General features: G+C 38.0%; 1 protein-coding gene across 2 annotated transcripts in view; it reads left to right on the top strand.

The window, feature by feature from the left end:
* The first annotated feature begins 567 nt into the window (after positions 1 to 567).
* slc24a5 (solute carrier family 24 member 5) overlaps positions 568 to 21,523 on the top strand; it is a 45,663-nt gene continuing 24,707 nt past the window's right edge. The window contains exons 1-5 of one of the 2 annotated variants that reach the window (XM_062029382.1): positions 568 to 663; positions 5,266 to 5,445; positions 17,358 to 17,441; positions 17,519 to 17,622; positions 17,706 to 17,806. In XM_062029382.1, the coding sequence (XP_061885366.1) occupies positions 5,379 to 5,445; positions 17,358 to 17,441; positions 17,519 to 17,622; positions 17,706 to 17,806 (356 nt within the window). In that variant the 5' untranslated portion in view covers positions 568 to 663; positions 5,266 to 5,378. Of the gene's footprint in view, positions 664 to 4,747; positions 5,002 to 5,265; positions 5,446 to 17,357; positions 17,442 to 17,518; positions 17,623 to 17,705; positions 17,807 to 21,523 lie in introns of those variants that run through there. The other variant, XM_062029374.1, reaches the window with a different exon arrangement.

Genomic DNA, 21,523 nt, shown 5'->3' with positions numbered 1-21,523 from the left:
TCCTGCCCGCGTGTGCACAGATTTTCCTCCCTGCGGCCCCTGAGCTCAAATATGTAGCCTACTATCAGTCACACCACACAGGGACATTTACAATTAAATGCACAACGATATCAGAAAAATCACAATATTTACAAATATTGCATTTGAATAAGAACAAGGAGAATAACCAAACTAAGCCACAGGGGAGCGCAGTTTACTGACGTGTAAACAACATCTATCCCAACAAGACAAGAACAATGTGATCAGCTGCAGTTGAGCAGTCAATCAACAACGACTGCAATCATGATGTGAATGCTGTGACGTCACATCATCAACATCAATATTACAGTGTAGTTCCACATCGGTGAGCTCATTCAGACATGAATAAGACAAAACACTTACTCGTTTTGTCTGTCGCTGTTTACACTTTAGACAAGATGTCCGCAACACGCACGCACCCTGAGACACGTCTTGAACATGTAAGACGTGTGTTCTACCGTGGGAGCGCATCAAGTGGACTGAGACGACATGTCCAAACATGTCCGACACCCCAACTACTCTGCTGCAGCACCACTTGGGGGAGTACTTTACTTTACTTTACTAGGACCGTTTATAGTGACTCAATTGCATGGAAACCAGCTTCCGACACACGAAGAGACCCTACTGACAAGTCCTAATTATGAGGTAAAAAGTCAAATTATGCAACAGTGTCATATAAGAATTGATGATATGGGGATAGAAAGGGTGTATTCAACAACATTTTTGGGAATCTATATTATAGATGATAAATTAAATTGGAAACTGTACATAAATATAGGCTACTCAAGACAAAGATGGCAAAAATCATTGCTATGTTACATAAAATTAAAAACTCTGTAAATCAAAAGGCTCTTAACATGTTATATAATTCATTTGTACTACCATATATTAATTATTGTTTTGAAATCTGGAGTAACAATTACAAATCAAACATCAATCTACAAACCCCGTTTCCATATGAGTTGGGAAATTGTGTTAGATGTAAATATAAACGGAATACAATGATTTGCAAATCATTTACAACCCTTATTCAGTTGAATAACCATACCATGACCATACCAATGCTCTGTTTATTAAATTAAAAACATTAAAACTGCACGATCTTGTTGACCTCAACACTGCTATTGTGACGTACAAAGCTCATAACCACATGCGGCCTCGGTCTCTACAGGAGAGGTTCAAACCTAGGGAGAGTCCCTATGACCTCAGAGGTTCAGCTGTCTTTCAGAAAGCAAACATAAGAACGAGCTTAAAAAGTAGATGTGTTTCTGTCAGGGGGGTTCAACTGTGGAACAGCTTGGATGATTCCTTAAAATGTTCCAGTTCCATTCACACATTTAAAAAACACTTTAAGACCAATGTCTTGGAAAAATATATCACTCTTGAATCAACACAGTAGTTAATACTATGATCAATGTTTATTAAAAACTTAATGTGGGATATAAATAATAATGGAAGTATAATTGTTTGTATATAGTATATAATTGGTGCAAAGGATTAACATGTGTACAAGGATATTTCACATGCCTTTACTGTGTATATAATTGAACAGTATTTATGTTGTGTACAACGTGTATTTATAATATGTTGTGAAAAGGAAATGTCCTAATTTTTGGAAGCTCATCTTGTATTTGACTTTGTTTATAGGGTTAGGCGCAATAAGTGTTCAACTTCAGCCTAAACCCTTTCGGTCTGCAACATTTTTAATTTATGAATGTACAACTGTTTGTTTATGTAAAACTGTTTGTTTATTTTGTTGACCATTGACCGAAGAAATAATAAACTAAACTAAACGTCATAAAAAAGTCGAAAAAAAATAGATAAGAAAGTCGAAATTATTAGGGAATAAGCCATAATTAGTATTTTTAGAATTATGAAACAGAACGTCTTTTATCTCATAGTTTAGATGTTTCATTTCATATTTTTGACATTTTATCTAATAATTATGACTTTTTATCTCATAATTTCGAGGTTTTTTTTTTTATCTCATAATTATTATTGACCTGTTAGCTCGTAACTATTGTTAGGGTATTTTATAGTGACAAAAAGAGGCTTCAATAGCATTGTAATCGATGCTGAGTCATTAATTCGTAAAATGTTAAAGGCCTACTGAAATGAAATTGTTTTATTTAAACGGGGATAGCAGATCCATTCTATGTGTCATACTTGATCATTTCGCGATATTGCCATATTTTTGCTGAAAGGATTTAGTAGAGATCATCGACGATAAATTTCGCAACTTTTGCTCGCTGATAAAAAAAAGCCTTGCCTGTACCGGAAGTAGCGTGACGTCACAGGTTGAAGGGCTCCTCACATTTCCCCATTGTTTACACCAGCAGCGGGAGCGATTCGGACCGAGAAAGCGACGATTACCCCATTAATTTGAGCAAAGATTAAAGATTCGTGGATGAGGAACGTGAGAGTGACAGACTAGAGTGCAGTGCAGGACGTATCTTTTTTCGCTCTGACCGTAACTTAGGTAAAAGGGCTCATTGGATTCCACACTTTCTCCTTTTTCTATTGTGGATCACGGATTTGTATTTTAAACCACCTCGGATACTATATCCTCTTGAAAATGAGAGTCGAGAACGCGAAATGGACATTCACAGTGACTTTTATCTCCACGACAATACATCGGCGAAGCACTTTAGCTACAGAGCTAACGTGATAGCATCGTGCTTAAATGCAGATAGAAACAAAAGAAATAAGCCCCTGACTGGAAGGATAGACAGAAAATCAACAATACTACTATCAGGAGACACCGAACCAAACACTGGACCTGTAACTACACGGTTAATGCTGTGCCGCCTGTCGAAGCCTAGCAATGCTGTTGCTAACGACGCCATTGAAGCTAACTTAGCTACGGGACCTCGTCAGAGCTATGATAAAAACATTAGCGCTCCACCTACGCCAGCCCTCATCTGCTCATCAACACCCGTGCTCACCTGCGTTCCAGCGATCGACGGCGTGACGAAGGACTTCACCCGATCATCGATGCGGTCGGCGACTAGGGTCGGATAGCGCGTCTGCTATCCAACTCAAAGTCCTCCTGGTTGTGTTGCTGCAGCCAGCCGCTAATACACCGATCCCACCTACAGCTTTCTTCTTTGCAGTCTCCTTTCATCATTGATATATAAACTATCAGACTGCGTGGTCGGTAGTAGTGGGTTTCAGTAGGCCTTTAATGGAAAATAAGTTATCTGTCAAAGTGCTTATTGTTTCTGAGGCGTACTACTGCACGTACTCTGTTCACTACTGCTTACTAAATGTGATTTGTTGTGAACACTTTTATCAATTTCATTCACACTTGATCTTGAAGTGCTCAAGGCTGGATGGAGTCTGCTCACATGGAATGCGTCACAACTCGTGATCTCAGCAGTAGACTACAGCAACAATTGATACAGATGTCGATATTGTGTGTGGTATCGGTAGAGGAACAATACAGGCTTGAAGAGACTACTAGTTCCAGTTGGCTTATGTAATTATTTGCTAAAATAGCAGTTTGTTTTTTGTTGCTTCTGTTGTATTATGTTTTATCATGTTTTTTGTTTTTTTATCATTATTTTTCTCATTAATATTTTTATCATTTTGTTGATATTGTTACATTATATTATATTGCTGTACAGTATATATTGTTCAAATGTTTAGAAATATCTATATTTGGACAAATAAGTTTGTGTGCCTGAAATTTTGTGTTTTATATATATATATATATATATATATATATATATATATATATATATATATATATATATATATATATATATATATATATATATATATATATATATGTACATATATATGTATGTATGTATATATATATATATATATATATATATATATATATATATGTACATATATATGTATGTATATATATATATATATATATATATATATATATATATATATATATATATATATATATATATATATATATATATATATATATATATATATATATATGTATATACTGTATACATCCATACATTTTCTAACGCGTATCATGATTAAAAAAATTAGAGAAAAAATAAAATATGTGTCCTGTGTTTTATTCTGACTATAACAATGATCAAAAAGTTTAAGTAAAACTAAAATATTTGTCCTTTGTTTTATTCAGGTTATAATAATGATCAAACACTTATAGGTAAAACTAAAATATCTGTCCTGTGTTTTATTCTCATTATATGATGATCAGAAAATGTTAGCAAAACTAAAATATTTGTCATGTGCTTTATTCCTATTATAATAACGAGCAAAGAAATTTGAGTAAAACTAAAATATTCATCCTGTGTTTATTTTGATTATAGTAATTATCAAAAAAGTTGAAGTAAAACTAAAGTGCCCCCTGTTTTATTCTGATTATGATAACGATGAAAAAAAAGTAATGCAAAACTAAAATATTCATCCTAATTTTATTGTGATTATAATTATGATTAAAACAAAATAAAAGTACAACTAAAACATTTGTTCTATGTGCTATCCTGGTTATGATAAAGATAATTTAGAAAAAGTAAAACTAAAATTTTTGTTATTAACATAATGATCAAAACATGTAAAGCCAAATCACAAAATCATTTAATGGTGTTGAAGAATTTCAAGTAAAAAGTATCAGCAATACTGGCTCTGTACTTACATGGTATCGATGGATACCAAAATGGTCAGTATCGCCCACCCCTACTTAAAATATGCTTTCCCCCTCCAACACTCTCTTTCTCTCTGTGCAGCTGGCAGAATTGTAGTTCGATGAAACTCCATTGCACACATTTCAAGCCTGAATGATTTCTTGGAATTATTCCTGATATTTGTCTTTTTTACCTCAAATGGCTGCTAGTAAGGATGCGGTTCTTCAGAAAAAAACGAGAAAAGACTTCATCCCTTACTTTTTGGGGTTTGTCCTGTTTTTGTACTGCACAGTTCATCTCGTATCATACACAGCAAATGCACCTGAGTGGAGCCGCACAAACAGGGTGCGCAGGGCACTTGGTAAGTTTCAATAACTTGTTGAAATAATTCTACAAGTGGTCTTTGTTTCCACGGTTGTGTCTGCAGAAATTTAAGCCAGTGAAAAGTGTCAATAGAAATGCTTCGCTTCATTTTGCTCCGCAAAGTGTGAGTAATGGATTGTGGCTGCATGCGGCAACCGTGACTGTGTTTACTCGACTAATATCCACCACTCACTGCTGTGTAATTGCCATTAAGGAGTTTGGTTAAGTGTTTGACAGAGTTGTGTTTGTCATGCTGTTTCAGAGAATGAGACGGAGTGCATCGCGCCTCACTCGTCCGAGTTCCCTGACGGCTTCTTCACCTTGCAGCAGAGGAAAGATGGAGGTCTTGCCATCTACTTCGTGCTCATCTTCTACATGCTCTTGGCTGTGGCCATTGTCTGTGACGACTACTTCCTGCCATCCTTAGAAGTCATCAGTGACCGTAAGTGGTTCACTATAAAACACTTATATCATGAACACTCATGTTGCACGTTTGCAATTTTGTTCATTCAAGAAGAACATTTGTGGGGTCCGAGATGACCGATTTTGGAACTGCTGGCTCACCATGGCTGTTCTACGTCGTCCCAAAGGTGTTGCGTTCTAAGTAGGCCTTTATTGAATTTACATGGACCTTAACAGCATATAGTTGTCCAAAATGTCTTAAAAATTAAGAGTTAAGGAGAGGTGATCTGAAGGGATGCAGATTAATTCAATAATTAAGATGTTTGTCCATTCATAAAATACTCGCCTGACTTCCCTGCAGGCAACATAGGTTCAGTTCCTTCCCAGTGAAAGTGCAAATTAATATAAATAGTTGTGTGTCTCTGCATTTACCCTGTGATTGGCTACTAACCCGTCCAGAGTGTAGTCTGCCCTTTGTCTGAAGGTTGCTGAGGTAGGTCCATGAGCTTTGCAGTTTTTTCCGAATTTGTATTCTATGGCAACGCTGGGCCTTTCAATATTAATTAGGTGTGTATTGTGGTGATTGTGACAATTACTATTAGGAAACCAACTTCATTTTCATTCTTTTTATCAATTTGAGTTGAACTTCATAGGGCAAAGAGGCATATTTGAAATGTTACAAATGGACAGTAGAACCGCGATAACATTCTAGTATGCTGATACCGTATACCTCACAAAGGTGAGTATACACTAGGGCTGCAACTGACGATTCTTTTAATAGTCTACTAGTTAGCGATTATTTATGCAGCTAGTCGACTAGTGAAACGATTATTTCTCATATGATTTTAAGTACATGCTTGTGTTACGTACGGTGGGGGAAGGAGACCACACAACGGCAGGAATCAGTTCAATAGGTTTATTGATACAGATGAATGGGTGGGATGTGTATGCTACTCTAAGTGAAAGGTGCAAGACAATGTGTAGAATTAGTCATGTAAATGTTACCAGAGTTTGTTGTATGTGCATGTTGGATGAATCCTTCGTCAGACCAAAGGGGCAAGGCGAGAAGGCAGTCCGTGGGCAGGCAAGCGGTCGGGGGCTAGAGAGAAGCAACGAGGTCCGTGTCCAAGCAGGGTTTACCGTTGTAAACACCAAGCATTTTACCTGGGCCGGTAGAAAATGTATCACACAGACTTAGTAATTGCGAAAAGTATAGACAGTTTTAACACAAATGTGTTAAACCACTAAGGGTAACATAAGCTAGCCAATAGTGTTGTGCTTATATTTTTTGCTTTGAAAAAAATTGTAACTGTGAGCAAGTTGCAATCAAATTAATATAGAATATAGAAGCTTTGTCACCGTTTCCCTCAAAAAGATAAAAGCAAATTGGCAACCATCATTATGAGGTTTGCAAATAGAAAATTCAAAATCAATCTTTTGCGACAAAGTAGGATGCTCAAGGGATCAAATGTTTATCTCAATGAACATTTAACCAAGAGCAATGCTGATATTGCTAAAAGAGCTTGGTACCTACGCAAAGAGGGAAAAATACAAGCAACATGGTTGTCCAACTGCAAAGTCTACATAAAGCTAAATGGTGCACCTGAGCAGGCACAAGTGCTAATAGTCAGGAGCTTAAATAATTTGGAAAAATTTGCATAGTTTGTGGTTTGCTGATCTGTATGTTTTTTGTGTTTTTGGAGTTTGTGTGTGTGTGTGTGTGTGTGTGTGTGTGTGTGTGTGTGTGTGTGTGTGTGTGTGTGTGTGTGTGTGTGTGTGTGTGTGTGTGTGTGTGTGTGTGTGTGTGTGTGTGTGTGTGTGTTTCAGTGGAGGTGGATACAAATGTGTTATCTGTAAAAAGAAAAAGAAAAAACTAAAATATAATGGAAAGTGAATTAAAAAATATCTTTACCAATGTTGGTGATAAAGAATTAGAATGTAGAAGTACTGATAATAATCACAGTAGTGAACTATATAATAATCATAATAACATCCAACTAGACTTTTATGACAATATCAATTACAACTGCAATTTAAATGAGTTTGGCAGTGACATAGATCCGGATTGTAATCTTTACAATAATATTACTAGACACTGTGAGTACTACACAGATGAACAATTTAAATGTGTGAATATGGACAAATCATTTACCGTAATACATTTTAATAGCCGAAGCTTGTATAAAATCTATGACAATATTAGAGAATATCTGAGCCAGTTCAACAAATGTAGTATTGTTGCAGTCTCAGAGACTTGGCTCGATGACAACAAGAGTTGTGAAATGAAATTGGAAGGTTATGAATTATTCACTACAAACAGAGTTGGAAAAAGGGGAGGAGGAGTAGCACTTTTTGTGAATCGAGATTTAAACTGTTGGAAGATCGACAGCAAATCAACTGCTATAGCGGGAGTCTTTGAATGTATAACTGTAGAAATTGAAGGAGAAAAATCCAAAAAAATAAATGTCAGTTGTGTTTATAGAACGTCTGGGTCATGTCTAGACACATTCAATCAAAAATTGGATTATTTGTTTAGTAAGTCAAACAAGATCCATATTGTGTGCAGTGATTTTAATATTAATCTTCTGAACCCCATGGACAGTACCAAAACAACAGATTTTATAACAGGATTGTACAGCAATAATTTATTTCCCCTTATCACAAAACCAACCAGAATAGTAGACTTTGCCTCACTGATAGATAACATTTTCACCAATCAACCGGAGAATCAAATAACAGCAGGACTACTACTCAATGACATAAGTGATCCTCTACCGGTATTCAGCATTTTCCACAATTTATTTGGTAAGAGAAAAACCAAAAAAGCAGTTCAATATAGATTTGTTAGACGTCAAACACCAGAAACCATGGCAGCATTCAAGTCTGAGTTATGTGCTCAAGACTGGGGGGAGGTTTATACCAGCACAGACCCGGAGGCATATGAAACTTTTCTTAACATTTTCATAACACTGTATGATAAGCACTGTCCAATTAAAAAACATTACATTAAGGACAGCACTGTTAAGGACAAACCGTGGATCACAAGGGGAATATTGAAGTCCTGCAAAAAGAAAAAATATATTTACAGAAGACATTTAAAGTACAGAACCAAAGAAACTGAACACAAATATAAAACGTACAAAAATAAGTTAACACAAATAATAAAGCACAGCAAAAGAACATATTTCTGTAACCTATTAGAACAACATAAAAAGAGCATCCAGGGTACGTGGAAAGTTTTAAATGGTATCATTAAAAAAAACATGACAAATAAGGAACATCCAAGCTATTTCATAGAAAATAATCAAACTATAAATGACCCTAAGGAAATAACGGATACTTTTAACACCTTCTTTGTGAATGTTGGACCCAATTTAGCAAATGAAATTGTACAACCCGAAAACAGTGTCAAATTTAATGAACAAACCATTCAAAGCAACTTAGAATCGTTTTTTATTTCTCACGTTCATGAAAGTGAAATCACAGAAATTGTTAATTCTCAGAAAAACAAGAAGTCAACAGACTGCTGTGACTTGGACTTTTCTCTGATCAAGGAAATTGTTGATTTTATAGTTGTTCCCTTCACTTATATATGCAATATTTATTTTATAAAAGGTGTCTTCCCAATGAAGATGAAAACAGCAAAAGTTATTCCCATCTTCAAAAGTGGAGATGAACATCAGTTCACCAACTATAGGCCTATTTCTGTACTCTCACAATTTTCAAAAGTCCTTGAAAAATTATTTGTATCAAGATTAGACAGTTTTATTGATAAGCATCACTTGCTAAGTGAACACCAATATGGTTTTCGATCAAACAGGTCCTCTTCCATGGCAGTGATGGAATTAGTTGAGGAGGTAACCGCTGCAATTGATAAGAGGGAGTTTGCTGTTGCCGTTTTCATTGACCTGAGCAAGGCCTTTGACACCATCGATCACACATTACTTTTAAACAAAATGCAGAGGTATGGTGTCAGAGGTATTGCTCATGATTGGTTGAAAAGTTATCTTGGTGGCAGAGAACAGTATGTGCATATGAACAATGTAGATTCAGATAAAAAAGATTATAACACATGAAGTACCCAATGGTTATGTACTGGGACCAAAAAATTTTTTTATTGTGTATTAATGATATCTGTAAAATCTTTAAAAAAGTCAACTATATTCTCTTTGCTGATGATACAAGTCTGTACTGTTCTAGGCAAGACCTTGGCCAACTCCTAGAGACTGTAGAGAGTGAACTCCACATACTAAAGTAATGGTTTGATGCCAATAAACTATCAATCAACCTAAATAAATCAAAATATATAATTTTTGGAAATAGGAAAAATAACATACAGTGTCATATAAGAATTGATGATATGGAGATAGAAAGGGTGTATTCAACAACATTTTTGGGAATCTATATAGATGATAAATTAAATTGGAAACTGTACATAAATATACTCAAGACAAAGATGGCAAAAATCATTGCTATGTTACATACAATTAAAAACTCTGTAAATCAAAAGGCTTTTAACATGTTATATAATTCATTCGTACTCCCATATCTTAATTATTGTGTTAAAATCTGGGGTAAAAATTACAAATCAAACATCAATTCTATGTTCTTACTTCAAAAGAAAGCGATTAGAATTGTAAATTATGCAGATTATTATGACCATACCAATGCTCTGTTTATTAAATTAAAAACATTAAAACTGCACAATCTTGTTGACTTCAACACTGCTCTTGTGACGTACAAAGCTCATAACCACATGCTGCCTCGTTGTCTACAGGAGAGGTTCAAACCTAGGGAGAGTCCCTATGACCTCAGAGGTTCAGCTGTCTTTCAGAAAGCAAACATAAGAACGAGCTTAAAAAGTAGATGTGTTTCTGTCAGGGGGGTTCAACTGTGCATCAGCTTGGATGATTCCTTAAAATGTTCCAGTTCCATTCACACATTTAAAAAAAACTTTAAGATCAATGTCTTGGAAAAATATATCACTCTTGAATCAACACAGTAGTTAATACGATGATCAATGTTAATTAAAAACTAAATGTGGGATATAAATATAATGGAAGTATAATTGTTTGTATATAGTATATAATTGGTGCAAAGGTTTAACACGTGTACAAGGATATTTCACATGCCTTTACTGTGTATATAATTGAACAGTATTTATGTTGTGTACAATGTGTATTTATAATATGTTGTGAAAAGGAAATTAAATTTTTTTTTTTGGAAGCTCATCTCATACTTGACTTTGTTTATAGGGTTAGGCGCAATAAGTTTTCAACTTCAGCCTAAACCCTTTCGGTCTGCAACATTTTTTTTTTTAATTTATGAATGTACAACTGTTTGTTTATAAATGTACATCTGTTTGTTTATGTAAAACTGTTTGTTTATTTTGTTGACCATTGACCGAAGAAATAATAAACTAAACTAAACTAAAATTCAATTGATGCCTTTTGGTGTCCTTCAGTATTTTATTTAATAACATTAGGTTTTTTTAAATTGCGTAAATAATTTTTAAGTTTTAAGTTTGCATTTATTTTAGTCTTGAGCGGAGAAAGTGCAGCCTCTCTCCAATGAGCGCATCTTCAGTGGTAAAAAAAATAAAAAAATAAAAAGTGGTTTCAATGTAGATGCACAACTGCCTCTAAAATGCCCATAAAAAGTGGTAGATGTCTCCTGCATGTTTAAAAACATACCAAAACGTTATAGGTAGGCGCATGATGAAATTAATGTGCTATAAATGAGAGTGTCTCCGTGGTGAGGCCCTGTATAGTACACGCAAAATCCTCATTTAAATAAGGTGGTTTGCACCACTTTTCAATTGCACAAGCAGTCTTAATAAATCGCACACAACACACTAATAATACATGCAATTAGGGTTAGTGTTAGGTTTGTATTTTGGTTAGGGTTGGGTTTGGATTGCATAAAGTCATCCAAAAAACATCTGATATAGAAACAATCAATGGTTTGTTGCTTTGGCCATCATGGATCATGTTAAAAATCAAGTGTCTACTCTGGCTTTGTCAGTGCCACTGTGGACATTTCTTTAAGACACGGTTCACTTCCGCTGTTGTCACCCTATGGGTGCAACTTAGAGTGGGCACGACTTAGAGCAGAGGTGGGCAATTATTTTTTACCGGGGGCCGCATGAGCAACCCGAGCACTGCTGGAGGGCCACACCGACAATATTTCAATAAAATTTTGCTCAAATTATTTTTGATATACCGTAAGATAAATAATAATAATAATAATAATAATAATAATTTCATTTAACCTAACTTAACTGTATACAAAAGCAGATTGCTTTTGATGGTTTTATTTTTAACACTGTCTTACACAACACTTTCTGATGTATAATACAATGCAAAAATTTCAATTTCTGTCACTTTATCCTGCATCCTCTTTAAAAGTCCAACATTTTTCCCCGTCATGTTTGGACAACCATCTGTTGTCACACCTGCCAGCTTGTCCCATTTCAGTCCTAACATGTCCAAACACGCATTTACCTATGTGAACAAGTCATTACCTGTGGTTGTCTCTTTAATTGACTGCATGGCTGCCAGCCACTCCGTGATTTGAAAGTCTGCAGTTATCCCACGTAAGAAGATGAGCAGCTGGGCGGTGTCACGTACATCGCAGCTCTCATCCAAAGCCAGCGAAAAACAGTCAAAGTCGGCCGTTCTGTTCTTCAGCTGAAGCTCCAAGTTTCCAGCGATGGTCTCAACCCGCCTCGGTACAGTGCGTCGGGAGAGTGACACGTTCTCAAACGCGCTCCTTTTCGCCGGGAATATCAGCGCAACAGAGTCCAATAAGCACTCCTTAATAAACTCTCCGTCAGAAAACGCCTTACTTTTTCTGCCGATTTTGTGAGAAATGACGAAACTTGTCCTGACAGCTGCATCTCTGGGGCTGTGAAATTTGGCAAAAGCCTTGTTGGGTTTGCAGTTTTACCACCAACGCATCAGCCTCCCTTGCGCGCGCTTCATCAGACAGATTCCGGTATTATTCCTCGTGCTTCGTCGTGTAGTGGCGATTCAAATGATATTCTTTAAACACAGCAACCTGTGTACCACAAATTAAGCACACGGCTTTACCTTTAATTTCTGTAAAGAAATACTTGGCAGTCCATGTCTTGTTGAAAACACGGCATTCGTTATCAACTTTTCTCTTTTTAGCGTCTCGGGGGTAACCGGGCATCACTTGTCGCTGTACACCTTCACTCACAGGTTACACACGGTGATACGCCCATAAATAACACTTTTCAAATTAAAAGCAGCACAGTTGTATTGCACGCACAACATAGATGTTTTTTTAAATGTATTTTGTAATTTGTGATTGCCGCTGTTCACATTCACTCACAATCGCGCACGAGCATACGTCCACACGGAAGTAATACAAATAACGCTTTTCAAAACAAAAGCAGCACCATTGTATTGCACACTCGACATAGATACTTTTTAAAATGTATTTTGTCATTTATGATTGGCCTCACGCGGGCCGGACAGGGACGCACAAAGGGCCGGATGTGGCCCGCGGGCCGCAGAATGCCCAGGTCTGACTTAGAGTGTCTGCGCCCACAGCGAGACCCTTTTACCTGAATTGGAGACGCCAGAGTGGACACTAGATTTGTAAAGTGATCCAAAATGACTAATGCAACGCGCCAGAGCTGTTTTTTTGTTGTTGTTGTTGAATGTATTGCTTTTTTGGCTGATCATATGCTACCCTAACGCTAACCCAAACCTAACCAAAACCCTAACCCAGGGGTCGGCAACCCAAAATGTTGAAAGAGCCATATTGGACCACAAATACAAAAAACTAATCGGTCTGGAGCCGCAAAAAATTAAAAGACTTATATAAGTGTTATATTGATGGCAACACATGATGTAAGTGTCTATATTAGCTATATTAGCCTACTATCAAAATGACGCAGGCTGATGCAAATCTTTGTTGACAGAAATGTTCAAATGTAATATTTATTCTACACATTTTTACTACATTGGAAAATATTAGTAAAACTTCTCAGAGGGTGAGATAACTCCTGGAAATGATTGACTTAGAATGGCCAAAGGTATAGATGTGTGTCCAACTTAAAGGAAATGGCAGGCTGTCTTCTTCTAATGGATTTATTCCAATCTTTGCAAGCTGGGTAACATTTGCTGTGGTCTGGAACAACATGGCACACAAACAAATATCAGAAATGCAGCCAATAGTACATACAGATAATATGTCATGAAACATGGAAACATAAACTAAATACACAGAGGACACAAGTAAAGGAAATTAGATGAACTCAAATATAGCTACAAACGAGGCGTAATGATGCAATATGTACATACAGCTAGCCTAAATAGCATGTTAGCATCGATTAGCTTGCAGTCATGCAGTGACCAAATACGCCTGATTAGCACTCCAAAAAGTCAATAACATCAACAAAGCTCACCTTTGTACATTCACACACAGTATAAAACGTTTGGTGTACAAAATGAGACAAAGAAGGAGTGACATAAAACACGTCTTTCTCTGGCAGCATCGGAGAAAGTTGTACATATACACAAACTGTTGAGTCACAGTCCACAAAACGGTGAGTTCAAGGGCCGCTGAAATTAGTAGGACAAAACGGGGCTCGCCAAATACTCTCAACAATGAAGCATAAACACAAACCTATTAAACTGTGGGCTTTCTAACAATTAGGACAGGTTGTGTCGTGTTTGTCCTCCTACAGAAACCATATTAGAACAAAAAAACATACTTTTCACCCCATTTTTTTTCCTTTTCCATACATTTTTTAAAAAGCTTCATGGAGCCACCAGGGCGCCGCTTAAGCGCCGCATGTGGCTCTAGAGCTGCGGGTTGCTGACCCCCGCCCTAACCTAACCCTAAACCTAACTTATTTTCAACAGTATTTTTATTTCTTTCTTTCTTATTTCCATGTTATGTAATATCTCTCCAGCTTCACTTCTGTTTAAGACACACTTCACTTCCTTCATCACCTCTGTGGGCATGTGTTTAAGTGAACACGACCTAGAGTGGGCGCGACTTAGACCTACAGTGGGCACGGTTTAGACTTAAAGTGGTCATGACCCCGCTTTCACTCACTCTTACTCACTCTCACGTGAGTCCACTGTTTGTTTCGGTCGCCCCCTGGTGGTTGGCTGACTGCTGGTTTGATATGCAGAGGAGCTTGCTTTTTAAAACTTAATATTGGCAAGGATAACCCTCATTTAATCTTAGCTGCCAAAATCGTGATCACGTTTAAAATGTTATTAATTGTGCAGCCCTGGCCTGGTGAGCCATTTTCATAAGTTACTACTCTTAGTAAGTAACAATATGAAATATCGCTGTTGACCAGTAGATATTATGTCTCATGATTTTAACCATGATTTACAATACTAAACCCAGTAACTTGTACTAGATATAGTTCTGCGTGGCCAAGGTTGCCTAAAAAGTGCGACAAAATATAATCATGGATTTATTAAGAATGTCATAAAAAGCTTCACATTATAAATGAACAAACAAACTTGTAGCAGATACCATACATGCAAGCCTACATCCATGACTTTACCAAGTGACTCACTAGTTCAACAAAATATTTTTACAACTTAAATATTTGTTATCACATATAGCCATCATATCTCATGTACAAACCCCGTTTCCATATGAGTTGGGAAATTGTGTAAATATAAACGGAATACAATGATTTGCAAATCATTTTCAACCCATATTCAGTTGAATGCACTACAAAGACAACATATTTGATGTTCAAACTGATAAACATTTATTTTTTTGAAAATAATCATTAACTTTAGAATTTGATGCCAGCAACACGTGACAAAGAAGTTGGGAAAGGTGGCAATAAATACTGATAAAGTTGAGGAATGCTCATCAAACACTTATTTGGAACATCCCACAGGTGAACAGGCAAATTGGGAACAGGTGGGTGCCATGATTGGGTATAAAAGTAGATTCCATGAAATGCTCAGTCATTCACAAACAAGTATGGGGCGAGGGTCACCACTTTGTCAACAAATGCGTAAGCAAATTGTTGAACAGTTTAAGAAAAACCTTTCTCAACCAGCAAGGAATTTAGGGATTTCACCATCTACGGTCCGTAATATCATCAAAGGGTTCAGAGAATCTGGAGAAATCACTGCACGTAAGCAGCTAAGCCCGTGACCTTCGATCCCTCAGGCTGTACTGCATCAACAAGCAACATCAGTGTGTAAAGGATATCACCACATGGGCTCAGGAACACTTCAGAAACCCACTGTCAGTAACTACAGTTGGTCGCTACATCTGTAAGTGCAAGTTAAAACTCTCCTATGCAAGGCGAAAACCGTTTATCAACAACACCCAGAAACGCAGTCGGCTTCGCTGGGCCTGAGCTCATCTAAGATGGACTGATACAAAGTGGAAAAGTGTTCTGTGGTCTGACAAGTCCACATTTCAAATTGTTTTTGGAAACTGTGGACGTCGGGTCCTCCGGACCAAAGAGGAAAAGAACCATCCAGATTGTTATAGGCGCAAAGTTGAAAAGCCAGCATCTGTGATGGTATAGGGGTGTATTAGTGCCCAAGACATGGGTAACTTACACATCTGTGAAGGCGCCATTAATGCTGAAAGGTACATACAGGTTTTGGAGCAACATATGTTGCCATCCAAGCAACGTTACCATGGACGCCCCTGCTTATTTCAGCAAGACAATGCCAAGCCACGTGTTACATCAACGTGGCTTCATAGTAAAAGAGTGCGGGTACTAGACTGGCCTGCCTGTAGTCCAGACCTGTCTCCCATTGAAAATGTGTGGCACATTATGAAGCCTAAAATACCACAACGGAGACCCCCGGACTGTTGAACAACTTAAGCTGTACATCAAGCAAGAATGGGAAAGAATTCCTCCTGAGAAGCTTAAAAAATGTGTCTCCTCTGTTCCCAAACGTTTAATGAGTGTTGTTAAAAGGAAAGGCCATGTAACACAGTGGTGAACATGCCCTTTCCCAACTACTTTGGCACGTGTTGCAGCCATGAAGTTCTAAGTTAATTATTATTTGCAAAAAATAAATAAAGTTTATGAGTTTGAACATCAAATATCTTGTCTTTGTAGTGCAGTCAATTGAATATGGGTTGAAAAGGATTTGTAAATCATTGTATTCCGTTTATATTTACATCTAACACAATTTCCCAACTCATATGGAAACGGGGTTTGTATATATATATATATATATATATATATATATATATATATATATATATATATATATATATATATATATATATATTCAGTGTGTATATAAAACGTTGATGGAGGGTTTTGAAGTTGTTTGGTTTTGAAGGCTACAATGGTGACTCCCATTAGTCGCATCTTGCAAGCGTTTTTTATCATCTTCAGAATCCTAAAAAAAAAGACGTGTGTTCTTGTCTCTCATAACGATTGAGAACGATAGGCAAGGTTCCAAAAAAAGTGCATTTACCCTTTAAGATTTACTTATGGCTAGCAGTGTGGTGCGTTCAGTGACAATCTGGAAAACACGGCTCTCATTGACTTTGTCTATTATTGTATGCTACAGCTTTATTTTTATTTAAATTTTTTTGCAGCTGCATTAAAAAAAAAGCACATGGAATGGAGTCATCGCTGTGTGTTTAATAGCACTGACAGAGTGCATAAAAACTCAGACATATTCTGATGTGAAGTTTTGCCCAAAACCAAATCATACTTAAAATTAAACCTGGGCGCATAAAATTTGGGGTACCCATGTGTTTTTTTATATTTTTTTCTTCTATGGTCAACTACAATTTCACCTTGGACTTACAATAATCCTTATATGGACTGAATGGGTCAATAAAATGCTAGCCAGAGAAGATAACAATCTTTGTAAGCTCAGGTAGTGCAAGGATGTACTTTGTTTGTATCCTTATATTGTGCATCATTATGTTGTTACATATGCTTGTGTGTCTCAGGCCTGGGACTGTCTCAAGATGTCGCTGGAGCTACATTCATGGCAGCTGGGAGTTCTGCACCTGAGCTGGTGACAGCCTTTCTGGGTAAACTATTATATAAATAATATTTTATTGTCACACAACCTTTCCTAATATCATGACCTGTGACTTTGGTGCCTCAGGTGTGTTTGTGGCAAAGGGGGACATTGGGGTCAGCACGATAGTGGGTTCAGCTGTCTACAACCTCTTGGGCATCTGTGCTGCATGTGGACTCTTGGCCCCTATGGTAACGTTCTGGCACCTTCCGATACAAACGCATGTTGACCCACTTCCTCGCTGCTAAATAGTTGTTTTTGTTTTCACTTCCAGGCAGGACGTCTCACCCGCTGGCCATTGTTCAGGGACTGCTTGGCGTACGGTATCAGTGTTGCGGCCGTCATTGCTATCATTTCTGATAACAAGGTGTACTGGTGAGTGAGCGTGACAATGCCTGAACGTGAGGTGCTTGTAAAAAGCAGCTAATTATGTCTCATTACAGCGGGAACAACAATCGTTCTTCACATGCAGCACATCATAGACTTTTTATGGCAGTGCGATAAATGTGTCTTTTATCTTGTCATGTCACATCATAAACTGCGGGCATTCTATTTTATTAGAAGTTTGTATGTGTCATTGTGGTTGCAATTCAAATAAGTCATATAGCAGAGTTCTAAGAGAGAGCAGGCCTTCATAAAGTCGTTTCTACTGTCTGATGAATACCCTGGCTAGGATTGTAAATAATATTAATACAATTCTGCATTAACACAACAAATAATAGAGATCTACATTTGAAATGGCATATTGAAAAATATTTTCCAATTGGAACATACCCTCCTCACATTTTCCTAAACAATTTCAAACTGCTAATTCTTTCAAATTGCACATGTTCTGCGTTCTTATTAACAAAGCTCACAGTGACGTGCAGTCAGGGCGGGAAGGTGAGGCAGTGCCTCACGTGCCATCATGGAAAGAAAAAAAATGGCATAAGAAACAAAATTAATTAAATTGTTATATGTATCCAGTGATTATACTATAAAGTTATTTTCCATTTAACTTCACCAGTTTTAGATTATTTTTATTCAAAATCGCTGAATTTTCACATCTGCCATTCAAATAATGAGAAGAGACTTGCGGTGAGTCAGCAGCCAGTTGAGCTTCACCATGGATTGCGCAATGACTCGGCTAACTGCTGGCCTGCTGTGCAGTGAGACCGTATTGCTATATGAATTATATTATACATTTCCATAGTTTAGTTAGCTGAGGTATATAATCATTATATACCTATTTTGTCAACAACTGTATGTGTGTAACGTATTTCTTGTGCTGAGCAATCATAAAACGGCTGCGAAGACGCACTGGGTGAGGCACGCAGTTCTCCCGCCTCATGGTGGTAGAGGGCGCTAGTGATCCCAGAGATCATTCTTGCGACTGCTCGGCTGCAGAATAAGTGACAACAAGCTACAGTTAGCAAGTTAAGTGCAGCGGCAGCGATTGTTTATTTTTTCCTCTCGCCTGGACTTTTAACATGGAGGATTACATATCTAAAATAAAACAGTTTTCTAAACTGGACTTTCAATCGAAACAGGAGGTAATAATTAAAGGAAGACCAACGCCGGAGCTAAAAGGTTTGCTTTAGACTTCGGGACAGAAGACCCGTTCTTTTCAAACGGCGTGGTACACACGAAAAGGCTGGCTGTGTGGATGTCCAGCAAGAAACCGCCTTTTCTGCTTTTCCTGTCTTCTTTTCTCTTCTTGTGACAATGCCTGTACTCAGATGGGATATTGTGACCTGAAGAATTTGCAGAGAAGCCTCATCAAACATGAGCGGTCGACCACTCACATTCAAAGCCAGATCGCGTGGACGGCGTGGCGAAGTAGGTAGAGTGGCCGTGCCAGCAATCGGAGGGTTGCTGGTTACTGGGGTTCAATCCCCACCTTCTACCATCCTAGCCACATCCGTTGTGTCCTTGGGCAAGACACTTCACCCTTGCTCCTGATGGCTGCTGGTTAGCGCCTTGCATGGCAGCTCCCGCCATCAGTGTGTGAATGTGTGTGTGAATGGGTGAATGTGGAAATACTGTCTAAGCGCTTTGAGTACCTTGAAGATAGAAAAGCGCTATACAAGTATAACCCATTTATCATTTATCGCACTCAAAACGTTCGGGATGTCCAGGATAGGCTTGGCTTTGGATGAACAGCGAAGACTCAACATCAGCACCCACAATGCTAAGGTAAAGGAGAACCGAGAGATTTTAAAAGACCTCATCAATGTCACCTGCTTCCTCGCCAAACAGCAACTGGCATTCCGTGGAAATGATGAAAGTACAGGCTCTACCAATCGTGGCAACTATGTTGAACTCTTGCATGCTATTGCTGAGAAAGATGACAGGCTAGCTAGGCATTTGGAGACATCCACTGTATTTTCTGGTTTGTCAAATAGAATACAGAATGATTTAATCGAAGCAGTTGGGGATGTCATTAGAAATGACATTAAAAAGGAGATCAGTGCAGCCCCATTTGTTGCTGTAGAAGTGGACGAGACCACAGATGTCACAAACCAAGCTCAGATTTCTGTCATATTACGGTATGTGGCTACAACTGAAGCAGGCTGTGAGGTGAGGAAGGCGTTTTTGGGATTTGATGACCTCAGTAATGAATGACGCGCTCCTGCCATTGCTGAGTATGTCCTGGGAGTGTTGGAGAAGTATGACTGTTGAAAAGCTTGTAGCTCAGACCTATGATGGGGCGGCTGTAATGACCTCAGAGCTTAATGGCGTGCAAGCTAAAAATAAAGAAAGAGTGCCCGAAGCCATGTTCACCCACTGTTACGCACACAAGCTGAACTTTGTGCTATTGCATTCAGCAAAGTGCATGCCCGAGTGTCGCACGTTTTTTAAAACAGCTGAGGGACTAGCCTCATTTTTCAGCAAGTCCACAAAGCTCACTCACTTGCTGGATGATGTTGTCAAGCGCCGTTTACCCAGAGCAGCGCCCACAAGATGAAGCTCTAACTCTAGGCTGCTGCACACAATAAGCATGCACCACGATGATCTGAGCGCGTGATTTCACATCATCATTGAAAATCCTGACAGCTGGGATAATGACACGCTGATGATGGCAGCAGGATACGATCAGTGGCTGTCACAAGCATCTACATGCTTTCTCCTTATGGTATATGAGGACATTTTCAATGAGACTAATGCACTTTTCAGAGTGCTGCAAAACAAAGTGATGGACATTGAATATTGTCTTGCACGCATCCGCGACACCATTGCAGCTCTCGAGCGCATGAGACTGGAGTTCAAAAGTTTCTGTGACCGATTTGAGAAGAAATGCAGCGCACTTGGCCTGGCAGAGAGTGGAGGCAGACAGTCAATTAGATTTGAACGAAAACGAGTGTTCTGTAACATTCTGGATGACATAAGCTATCAAATGAAGGCTAGGTTTGATCCGTTTGGTGAGCTGGCTTTCCTTGGTTTGGTTGATTGTTCAAAATTCAGTGAAATGTCAAAACATTTTGATGACACAAAACTGCAGAGCCTGTCAAAATATGCCAGATTATTTGACTTTGTGCAACTAAAGGCGGATCATGTTGGACTGTATAGCTCACAAACGGTGAGGGATGAATGTAAATCTCCTGGACAGCTTCTCAGCTTTTTGGCCCAGAAGGACCTCATCCAAACTGTTCCTGAGGTGACAAAGTTACTCCAGCTAGTGCTCACTGTTCCAGCTACTACAGCATCGGTGGAGCGGTCATTTTCAGCACTGAAAAAAATCAAAACATACAGTCGGAACAGGACCGATCAAGGACGACTTTCTTCCCTGGCAGTGATTTCCATCGAGACAGAGAGACTTTTAAAACTGAAGAAAGATAAGGAAGACTTCTATAAACAAGTTATCGATGCTTTTGTTCAGAAGGAGCGGCGCATGGACTTCATTTATAAGTAAAGGTAAGACCATAATAAAGTTTTTTTTATTAAATGTGCTTTTTTGTGTGCTACAGTTTGTATGTGTAAAGAATGCTGGTATGAGCTTTTAAACATAACTCGTTAACTGCTGCCAATCAAATGGTGAATAAGATACTCTTTAGGGTTCATGTTTGTAAATCTGACTGTGATGAAGTCAGTGCCTCACCAGCCATGAACCTC

This window comes from Entelurus aequoreus, linkage group LG02 (assembly GCF_033978785.1).
Source record: "Entelurus aequoreus isolate RoL-2023_Sb linkage group LG02, RoL_Eaeq_v1.1, whole genome shotgun sequence".
NCBI lineage: Eukaryota > Metazoa > Chordata > Actinopteri > Syngnathiformes > Syngnathidae > Entelurus > Entelurus aequoreus.
Note: the sequence above shows the minus strand (reverse complement) of the source record. Positions and strands in the feature narration are given on the sequence as shown.